We start from the raw sequence: 11,667 nt of genomic DNA on the forward strand, positions 1-11,667 counted from the left end.
GCCGATACCAGCCGAAATTCAAAAAAAAAAAGTATCTCTTCAGCTAGGCTCTCTCCCATTCTCTGTATTCTAGTTATTATTTACTATTGCTCTTAAATTCGGTATATATTTATATAATGTGAAAAAAGTATGTTTAGCAATATGTTAAAAATATAAATAAAAATATTTTTAATAATTTTTTAATCGCCGCACCCCACCGCACCTGCACTCTACTTTTTCAAAAATTGCCCAGTCCTGCACCCGCTCCCGCACCCGCACCCGAATCCCGAAATGCACCCGTGCTTCATAGGTTTTAGGCTTGGTTTAGTTGCTTAGTGATGCTATATAAATACCTGTAATTATCTTTGTTTTACTCAGATCAATGAAATCATTTTCTTAGTGAATTTCATATGGTATCAGAGCCTTCCTGCTCTATTTTCTCCCAAAATTTCTGTGGTTTGTTCTTGAGTGCTTTGAAGCTTTGTCAATGGCTGAAGCAACTAATACTTCATCTTCTTCCTCTGTGCAAGATCTTGCACTTGTAGAGGATATCTCAAATCCTCTGTTTCTTCATCACGCTGAAAGTCCTGGAGCCATGCTTGTGTCTGAACCGTTGATTGGTGAGAATTACCATGCTTGGATTCGTTCAATAAGGAAAGCATTGGTTGCCAAGAATAAGTTTGGCTTTGTGAATGGTAGCATTACTCTCTCCTCACCATTGATAAAGACTTTAGCAGCAGTTGATGCTTGGATTCATTGTGATAACATGGTAGGTTCTTGGTTGATGAAGGCTGTTTCACCTCAAATTCGAGTGAGTATCACCTAAAGAGACACTGCTTTGGAAATTAGGAATGATCTTAGGGATACACATTCTCAAGGGAATGGACCTAGGGTTTTCCAACTTCAAAAAGATATATCTTCAATGTGTCAGGGTGAGTCTTCAATTACCAATTATTTCACTCAATTGAAGCTATTTTGGGATCAACTTCAGAATTTTAGGCTTACTCCTACTTGTTCTTGTGGAAAGTGTACCTGTAATTTGCCTCAGAGGCTTGGAGATCTTCGTCTTCAAGAATTAGTCATGCAATTTCTGATGGGGCTCAACGAGTCATACTCTCAGATCAAAGGACAGATCTTGTTGATGGAACCATTGCCAACCATTAACAAGGTTTGCTCCTTGTTGATTCAAGAAGAAAGGCAGAGGAGGTGTAGGGCTTGGCAACTCTGTTCACATAGAGTCTACTACTCTTGCAGTGAAGGGTTCTAATGTCAATTCCAATTTCAATTTTCCTGGTTTCTTTGGTAATTATGGTGCTTTTGGAGGAAAGAATTCCAAAGGCAGAGACAGACCTATATGCACTCACTGTGGGAAGCTTGGACATGTCAAGGAGAAATGCTTCAAGCTACATGGTTTTCCTCCAGGCTTCAAACCTAAAGGCAAGAACTTTATGGTAAATCAAGTCAATGTGCAAGAGGCTTGTGTAGACAATGGTCATACATCTACTATTTTTCCTTTCACTCAGGAGCAATGTTAGTAGTTTTTGACCATGTTGGGGACTCAAATGCAAGTTGCTCATCTCACCTTTGGTGGCATGGAGACTCAGTTCAATATGGGCAACAACGAAGCACACATGGCCAACAATGTGATTAAGCCTAATCCAGTTGTGCCTTCTTCTTCCAGTGCCACTGCTGCTCTCACCATGGCAGGTATGTTTAGTTCTACTTGTCTTGATTTGAGGCATTCAGTCTTTTCTACCCAAATTACACATAGAACAACTTTTGGTGGTAATACTTGGGTCATTGACACTGGAGCAACAGACCATATAGTGTATTCTGTTCATCTGTTAACTGATTACTTCTATCAATTGTGTGGTTGCACTTCCTAATGGTGAGACTGCTTTGGTAACTCACATTGGTTCTATATGTCTTTCTGAAAATCTGGTCTTAACCAATGTGTTTTGTGTTCCATCTTTCTCTTTCAACCTTTTATCAGTCAGCCAACTCACCAAGATAATGCATTGTTGTCTCATTTTCTTGTCTACTTTCTGTTTCATTCCGGACATCGATTGCTGGAGGACGATTGGTGTGGGTGAAGTTCATGATGGGTTGCATCTCCTTCAACATAGCCCTTCTGATACTTGTGCCATTCCAACTCAATCCCAGGCTATTCCATCCTTCCAATCTATTTTTAATTCTGTTTTTCATTCCATTTTTAGTACAAATAAAACTCATGTGGTCAATAATGTCAAAATTCCAATTTCTGTCTGGCATTCCAGACTTGGGCATCCCTCTGATGCTAAGATTCCTGTCTTGAAGAATGTACTTCTTGATCTCAACTATATTTCTAATGAAATTTGCCCTCTAGCTAAGCATAAAAGGCTTCCTTTTTCCTTTTCATTATCATGTTTCTGAATCTCCATTTGATTTGATCCATTGTGACATATGGGGTCCCTATGTGGTACCTACTATTGCAGGTCACAAGTATTTCCTTACCATTGTTGATGATTGTACTAGATCAACTTGGGTTTATCTTATGAAATCTAAGTCTGAAACTAGATCCTTATTCCAATCCTTTTATACCATGATTAAGAATCAATTTGGTAAGTCTATTAAAGTCTTTAGGACAGACAATGGACTTGAATTCAAATGATTGAATTCTTTAAGCTTCATGGCATTATTCATCAACATAGTTGTGTTGTTACTCCACAACAAAATTCTGTTGTGGAGAGAAAACATCAACATATACTTTGTGTTGCTAGAGCTTTAAGGCTTCAATCAAATGCTCCTATTGCTTATTGGGGTGATTGTATCCTCACTGTTGTACATCTTATAACTAGACTCCCTTATCCTCTTTTGAACAATAAATATCCTTTTGAGCTTCTTTACAATAAACCTCCAGATTATTCACATCTCAAAGTGCTTGGTTGTCTATGTTTTGCTTCTACTCTCTCTCACAATAGAGGCAAGTTTGACCCTAGGGCTCTTAAGTGTGTTTTCTTGGGGTATTCTTTTGGGATTAAGGGTTATAAGCTCTTGAATTTAAAAACTAGATCTTGTTTCATTTCAGGAGATGTTCTTTGTCATGAATCTGTCTTTCCCTTTAAGTCTCTTCCTGCTTATGTTCCTTTATCTCAACCTGACCCCTTTTATCATGATTGTTTTCCTAATGCTCCATCTCTACCTGTCACTGATTCTATTCACCATTCTGCTCCTATACCAGACCCCTCAGTTCATATTGATTCCTCTATTCTTGAAGAGCATTTTATTGATCTTCTTGAGGATTTATCTGTGTTTGTTCCTAATGACATTACTGCTCCTATTCCTGATATTATTTCTTCTTCTTTGTCCATTGAACCAGTCCATGCTTCTCATTCCCTTCCAGCTAGTCCTATTCCAACCACTCCTGTCCCTAGGAGGTCCACTAGAGTCTCTAGACCACCTGCTTATCTTCAAGCCTATAAGTGCAATGCTGCTCCCACAAAATACCCTATTGCCAATTATGTTTCTAGTCACAAACTCTCTCCTTCTTACTCTCATTTCTGCAATAGTATCTCCACAATTCAGGAACCACAATTTTACCATCAAGCAGTTGGTGATCCTAATTGGGATGCTGCCATGGTAGTTGAAATTCAGGCTTTAGAACTCAATAACACTTGGTCTCTTGTTCATTTTCCTCCAAATAAAAAGGCTGTTGGTTGTAAGTGGGTCTTCAAAATCAAATACACCACATCAAACACAGCGGAACTAGAGTCACTAGATATGAGTCCCCAAGCCCTAGCCCAACCAAATAGGGAACCAGAAAAGAGAGCAAGCAGTTGGTCCTCAGATCTATCCAAATCCTCAAACGTCCGCCGATTGCGTTCCCTCCAAATACACCACATCAAACACAGCGGAACTAGGTTCCAAATGTAAGATGAATGTTTCCCCATTGTGCAATCTTTGTTTCTTGAAGGCATACAATATCACCCTTCCACTCACGTAACAAATTATTCACTACCAGACATTTCTGGGGATCATTCAAACCCCTAACATTCCAAGAAATCATTTTCAGCTTCATAAAGACTTTTAAGGCCCCACAACTTCCTCTACCTCACTACCAACACCCTATCTCCCATCATAGTTAACCGTTGAAATTAGATTCCTCAACTCTTTTTTCCCTTTACCAGTGGAGGATGCTACTTTTTGGTTAGCAACTGCTTTCTTCCGCTGCTGGTTAATAACCGCCATCTCCCTTTCTAGCCTTTGAAGATCAATAATACACAACTTTTCATGACGGTTCGCAAACAGCCCAATCACTTTACTAAAGCCTGGGATTCTGCTCTTCACCCAACTAGAGACATCCAGCGAGTTTCCAATATTCAGCACCTTAGACTCATAGTGCATTTCCATCGTCAAGGCCAGCCCCAAAGGGATAATGGTAAACAATGGGTTATACTCTGCCAAAATATCCTCCTCACCCAAAACTACTTCTGAGGAAGCCAATTCCCCTACCGTCGAGACACCCAAACCAGGTTGGCCACAACCTGACTTCAGTTCCGTCATCACTAAATTGGGCCCACTCTCAACAACATCAATCTACCTGGTTCCTTTATTATCCACCCCTTAAATTCAAAGCTCAGTACTCACAGTACCAACTTTATCCACACTATTGACCCCAAAATCCACGAAACCCGCACCTGATAATCTCTTAAGGATTTCTGCCAAGAACCTACCCTTCGAGAGTTGCGAATTTGCCATGTCGGTCTTGCCTGGAACCACCGCGAGTTCATCGAAGCTGGACCCATTGGAGGAACTACCAATAAACTCCATCTGAGCCATTGCAGGTCTGTTGGAGTAAAACCCAGTAGAGCTACACTCCATCGGAGCCGCCACAGGACCATCGGAGCTGGTCCCAGCCACCAAACCAACCACCGCGGGACTGTTGGGACTTTTCTTGTCACGACCGGTACTATGGACTAACATAGGCGACACCGAGAGGGCTAGGGGTGTCGGGCTAGGCTTAGAGGAAGGCTCGCCCACCTAAAACAACAAGACTGAAATCCTCAGAGGCACCGAGAAGCTCTTTCCACCATTCTCGGCCTGAACCCATTCCTTCTGTGTCCTCACAGGACCTCCAGCCACCTATGTTAGCATCCCCGAGCTCATCGGAGTCAACAGTTTCTTGTCTTTGGCTACTGTGCAAGGCTGGACTCTTCACCAATTAGATGTAAACAATGCTTTTCTTCATGGTGATTTGCATGAAGTGTATATGTGTCTTCCTCCAAGCCTGCCCAACAAGGAGGAGCTTGTGTGCAAGTTGAATAAGTCCTTGTATGGCCTCAAGGCTCAAGGCAATGGTATTCCAAATTTTCAACTACTCGACTACAACATGGTTTTCTGCAGTCTAAGGCAGACTACTCTTTGTTCACCAAGCACTTAGGAGCTTATTTCATGGGACTTTTGGTATATGTTGATGATATACTCATTGCCAACAATGATCCTCAATCTGTAGCAGACCCGAAAGTTGTCTTAGATAAGTAGTTCAAGTTAAAGGACCTAGGCAATTTGAAATACTTCTTGGGTTTGGAAGTGGCTAGGTCTGAGAAAGGCATTTCATTGTGCCAGAGAAAGTATGCCCTTGAAGTGATCAATGATGTGGGAATGCTTGGATGTAAGCCTGTTAAAACTCCCATGGAGGTAAATCTCAAACTAAGCAAAGATGAAGGCAAGTTATTGGCTGATGCTGGTATGTACAGAAGACTGATAGGGAGGTTGCTGTTTCTTACTATTTCTAGGCCTAATATCACCTACTCAATACATAGGTTGAGTCAGTTTATGTCTAAGCCTAGAGAGCCTCACCTCAGGGTAGCTTATAGAGTAATTCAATATCTTAAAGGCACTTCAGGAACAGGGTTGTTCTTTTCAACTCAATCCTCTTACACATCAAAGCATTTGCAGATGCAAATTAGGCTGCATGCATTGATTCTAGGAGGTCCATCATAGGCTACTATGTATTTCTTGATGACTCTCTCATCTCTTGGAAGTCCAAGAAGCAAAATACAGTTTCAAGGTCCACGGCAGAAGCAAAGTACAGAGCAATGGCTATTGCAATGTGTGAAGTGACATGGATCTTGTATTTACTTAAGGATCTGAATGTTAAACACAATCAAGCTACCTTATTGTTCAGTGATTCTCAAGCAGCAATTCACATAGGTACTAACCCAGTATTCCATGAGCGTACAAAACATATTGAGATAGACTGTTACATTGTGAGGGATAAGGTGCAAGCAGGAGTTACAAAGTTAATGGATATTAGAACTCAACATCAGTTAGCTGATTTGTTGACAAAAGCTTTGAGTTGGAATCAATTTTATGGTCTTCTTACCAAGATGGGCATTCCCAATATTCATTCTCATGATGTCCATCCTGAGGGTGAGTATCAGAAGTCAAAGAAACTAGAGATGCTGAGTGAATCACACAAATCCAGAAGTCCAAGCAGCTGTAGAGCTGAAGCAGAGATCAACGACAAGTAGTTTAAGTATAAAAACTACATGTAGTATAGTATTAGTTAGTGGACATGTGACTTACACATGATTGACTTAATTGTACACCTCTGCTAGTTAGTTAGGAAGTTTGCTAGATCAGTTAAGTTAATTTTAGGCTTGGTTTAGTTGCTTAGTGATGCTATATAAATACCTGTAATTATCTCTGTTTTACTCAGATCAATGAAATCATTTTCTCAGTGAATTTCATAATTTTAGATTTATGGAGTGGTATGGTTGGTGACTCAAATAGATGTTCAAAAGGTCTAGATCAACAATGAAATAGCCATTGGAGTGTGGCATTTCTAGAGGAAGACAACTGAAAAACGAATCTCAAAATTTGACACTATATAAGGATTGTTATTGGGTTTAATAGAGACAAAGTAGATGCAAAAGTAATGTGATTCAGATGACTAAAGTCACTTATAGAAATCCCTAAGATGTTACACATCTTTACTTTCATATCTTTTACTATTAGGAATTGTTTTATTACAATGAATCCAATCCAAAGTATGTATAATAGTTAACCTAAGGTTGCAGTAAAGTTGAGTTGCTTATTTTACAAATACATAAGACTATACAAACTTTTGCCTTTTGTGATTTGGGATTGTTAAAGAAATGCATTAGAATTGTATACCAATTAATGATCTGTTAGGGAGATAAAATACCTTAGAGAGGAGTACTCCTTAAGTAGTTAATATAACATATAGAGATATACTTAACCCAAAAGGCCTAAACCCAATGGGTATGAGCAGTTCCTTCCTTGCTTATGAGCTTTTTCCATCACCAACATGTCATCCATGGGCTTTTCGTATGTCATTCATGGAAACCACGTGTCAGCCCCGCACGCTCATGCATGAGAATCAGCCCATACATTCCTGTCCATTGGAATCGCGCTTCGTTGTGATCTAGCACTATTGTCGACACTCCTTTGTTGGGTTTTTATCCCAGATTTTTTTGTGTGGGCCCTTTAGGCTTGCTTTGTCCCTGTTGGGGTAGGGATCCTGAACACCTTGCCACCTTCGCTGCACACCACCTATGCTTTGATACCATTTGTTGTGGAGATAAACAAATTCGGGAGACTCTTTGAGAAGTTAATATAATATATAAAGACATAGTTAATCCAAAAGGCCTAAGCCACCAATAGATATGAGTTCAACTATGTTATATTAACCGTTCATTCTTCTTATTATTATACAATGTGGGATTTTACTCACACGTGTATTCCCAATATCTAATAGACTTAAGTTTTATGGCAAACTAATCCACTGAACATCAAAAGAACTAGTAGTTGGAAATTAAAAACAGCTCTGAAAATAAGATTTAAGGTTGACACCTGATTGGTAATTGCTGTCTAAAAGTTAGCAAATTTTAGGTTTGAAAAGGTGGAAAAGGAGCATGTTTTAAGGTTGCAAAGTGGCAATAGAAGGCTAGTTCATGGGGTGGTGAACAGTAGCAGTATGGAAGAGGAGAAAGAAGGAGAATGCATGAAACTAGGCATCAAATGTAAATTTCATTTCCAGACTCTAAAGTTTATAACCAAATTCTTTACAAGGAACTATAAAACATATTTAGAAAAATTAAGTGAAATGGAATATATCTAAGAAGCCCAAGTACTTGAATTTTGAAACTTGGATTGTTCAAAGAACTGAAAAAAAGGAAAGGTTCAAGGTTTTTGAGGTTGTAATGGAGTTCAACCGAGATCAAACCATAACATGTTATTTAATTTTTTAATAAATCTAATTCATAAATTGTGTTTATATATAATAATCTCCCATATATAACCAAGACAAAGCTTTTGGCCCAATGGTTGCCACACAAGACATGCATGTCTGCAGTTTTATTATTTGAACACATTTTAAGCTTTTTAGCACTTTTTATATAACATTTAATCAAAGTATATCTATCAAATCATACCCTAAAAATTTTCAAGAATTGACGTATTTTTGTGTCCATATAATATTGTATACATATCTTGCATCCATATTAGTCTGTAATTTATAATATGTGTTTCATATGCGTAATTATACTTACAATTTTGTTCAAACTTATATTCAGAGTGATTTTATTGCATTGATTGGTGAAGTTCAGACACTCTATAATGTCATACCCAAAATTTAGAAAATTCTGCCGATGTACTAAAAATGATAATCAGACTTGCTGCTGTTGAACTTTATATATTTATTCATTTATTATCTCTTTTCTTTTTCTTGCATAACCATATAAGTTGTCATATGGAATGATGAGTTAGTTAATCTTTAGGCTTGAAGTTTGGACAGAATGATTTCTAAGCTTCTTCACCTTCAATTAATTTTTCTCTGCCTTTGAACATTCAGAGGAAGCATGCTGACACTGCTGCTTTGCTTAAAATGACTTGTTGCTGTTGAAATTTATATGTTTATTAGTTTATAATCATTTTTTTTTTTTTTGGCATAACCACATACCTTGTCATATGGAATGGTGAGTTGAAGTTCGGACAAAATGATTTCTAAGCTTCTTCATCTTCAATTAATTAGTCTTTCTCTGCCATTGAACATTTAGAGGAAGCATGCTAACACTTGATTATTATTATTATTAGCTACTAAAAAATAGAATGAAAGGATATCGAATAACAATAATGCTGCCATTGTATACCTATCAAAATAATAATAATAATAATAATGCTGTCATTTTATGTAATATGTATGTAATAGGCCATCAATTTTTAGGATAGGCCATGGTAGATGGTGATTACTGATTAGTACTTGATGTTGTCATTTTTCAGTATCTCTCGAAACTTGAGCTATGAACCCTATTACCATCAATGTTTATAGATTTTCTCATAAAAATAAAAGGCATAGTACTGGTCATTAGTTATTTCTTGGTGTAAAGTATTGTGATACTGATTCAGCACACTTTTATGCTATCATCTTACAAATTGGGGACTCGAGTTATGATGTGTAATTTTAACTCAAAGCTTGTGGTGTATACAAAGATGAATAAAATTTCTTGCTTGCTCCATATGTAATGATTATTAATTCTAAATGCAGCAATTGAAGGGTGAAAGTGAAATCATGTCACAGAAGATTGAGCTTATTCAACTTTCTCAACGGTTAGTCACTTGCTTTAACACTCTGCATTTGTTTATTTTACTGTTAACCTCACTATAAACTTGTATCTTTAGACTTTAAAATTTGCTAATCACAGGAAGCTTTTGGGATATGGCTTAAGTTCATGTACTCTTGACGAACTTCAAGAGATCGATAGCCAGCTGGAGAGAAGCTTACGAAACATCCGGGCAAGAAAGGTACATTACAACCTGAACTGAACATGGCTTTCTTCCATTTCTCTCCACTCTCAGTATGATAATGATTTTAAAGCTAACATATGGGAATGGCTTAAATTACAGGCTGAGTTATTTATGGAGAACATAGAGCATCTGAAAGCAAAGGTATGTTTCGTTGGAGACTAAGATGTATGCTCTTTATGTACTTTTTTACCTAATATATTTGCATAATTAATTTTTAATACCTTTTCCTAAAATTCAGGAGAGACTTTTGAAAGAAGAGAATGAAAGGTTATGCCATCAGGTGAATCCTTTTAGTATCTCTTGTTGTCTTCTACTCTTACCAGCACCTAGTTTGAGATCTATGATGTTAGTTGACTTGTGACTTAATTTTATGAGGATTGCATGATTTAGTTAGCTTCCAATCTGGGAACCCCACAATTTTTTTTTTATTTTTAATCTTAATGCTTGCCCTAACCATATTTAAAAGTTCTTAAATTTCATTAACAGCTAGTAAAAAATGGTCACTTGTTTGTTCTTTTTCAGTGTTATTTTTTTCCAAAATTTTGTCCAACATGTTATTGGTCCCAATTTGATTTGGAGTGCTAGTTTAATTGTACCTCAGATTGACCTGCTGCTATAGTAAAATCATGATGTGGTTGGAGAGGTTGGTAAAAGTTGAAAGGAAAATTACCCATGCACTTCATATTTTTTACTCATCAAATGGAAATTTGTGGGTTGAGCTGTGATGATTTGGTTTCTGTACTACGGATAGTAATTGGAGGGCTTAATTCTAATGTGATTCCTCATTACTTGTTAAAAAAAAAAAAGATAGTGACTGGAGGGATTAAACATGAAAGACTTAATAAGTGAATTAACATCATAAAAAAGTTGGATACTATAGGAGTTCCTCTGATTATTTAAGACATGCATACTTATTGGGAAATGCCCTTATTAGCTAGTCCTATTACATACTTTTTAACAAACAATGAACCATGATTTTTGATATATGTAAATTGCCTAAACTATAACATTAGTTTGGTACAAATCCATGGCAGATGTCAGGACAAGAGAAAGAGGTTGTAACCCATTGCAGCCAAAATAGTCAGATCAGTTCAGAAATAGATGTGGAAACTGAATTGTTCATTGGATTGCCAGAAATGCGCTGCTAATATCAGTGTTCGTTGGCTTTTCATGTTCATATGAGAAACCCAAAGGTAACTTCTCAACCACCAATAATTCCAGCTCCTGGATTATTTTCTAGGCATAGCAGGCAAAATAAGAAGAAATAATGCAGAAGAATTGTATTATATATGTTCCCTGCAGATTTGATAAGGTCAAACAATAGTTTATATATATATATATATATATATATATATATCTTTCTAGTTCAAAAAAAAAAGTGTATCATAATGTAAGCAAACATTGAAGTGTAATTCGGGTGTATCACCAACCTTAACTCAGTCATGCCAATAATATTGAAACTGCTTGAGCAAAAGCATGTATTGTTCTATTTAGGTATATATTGTGTACATGTGGTGGAAAAGAATAGTAAAAATTGTTTGCGGAGAATCTATAGTCGACCCCATAATTTTGGAGGGAAGGTTTGGTTGTTGTGATTGTTGTGTATTGTGTACACGTTCTTCAACGCTGAGTTCAGCTTGTTCATTTTTCACTTTTTAATTGATATTGTCCACACTTCACAGGACATTAGTTCAACCAACTTTCTCTTGCGTTCATCTAAGATTTTGAAATTATTGGTTGCAATGTTCACTTGACATTGTACTGATTTTACATTTTAATATAGAAGCAAAAACCATTTTTATCTGAATCCAGTCCAATTTATGATTTTTAGCCATACAAATAGGCAGGAAAGAACAACCAAAAAAGAAAAAAATTAAA

General features: G+C 37.1%; 1 protein-coding gene across 1 annotated transcript in view; it reads left to right on the plus strand.

The window, feature by feature from the left end:
- The window catches only part of LOC142619963 (MADS-box protein AGL42-like), a 54,433-nt gene extending 42,984 nt beyond the window's left edge, over positions 1–11,449 (plus strand). Inside the window, exons 4-8 of the mRNA XM_075793375.1 lie at positions 9,530–9,591; positions 9,687–9,786; positions 9,889–9,930; positions 10,028–10,069; positions 10,824–11,449. Of these exons, the coding sequence (XP_075649490.1) occupies positions 9,530–9,591; positions 9,687–9,786; positions 9,889–9,930; positions 10,028–10,069; positions 10,824–10,937 (360 nt within the window). The 3' untranslated portion in view covers positions 10,938–11,449. The remainder of the gene's footprint in view (positions 1–9,529; positions 9,592–9,686; positions 9,787–9,888; positions 9,931–10,027; positions 10,070–10,823) is intronic.
- Positions 11,450–11,667: the final 218 nt, after the last annotated feature.

The sequence above is a fragment of the Castanea sativa genome, chromosome 12 (genome assembly GCF_040712315.1).
Source record: "Castanea sativa cultivar Marrone di Chiusa Pesio chromosome 12, ASM4071231v1".
In the NCBI taxonomy this organism is placed as follows: Eukaryota; Viridiplantae; Streptophyta; class Magnoliopsida; order Fagales; family Fagaceae; genus Castanea; species Castanea sativa.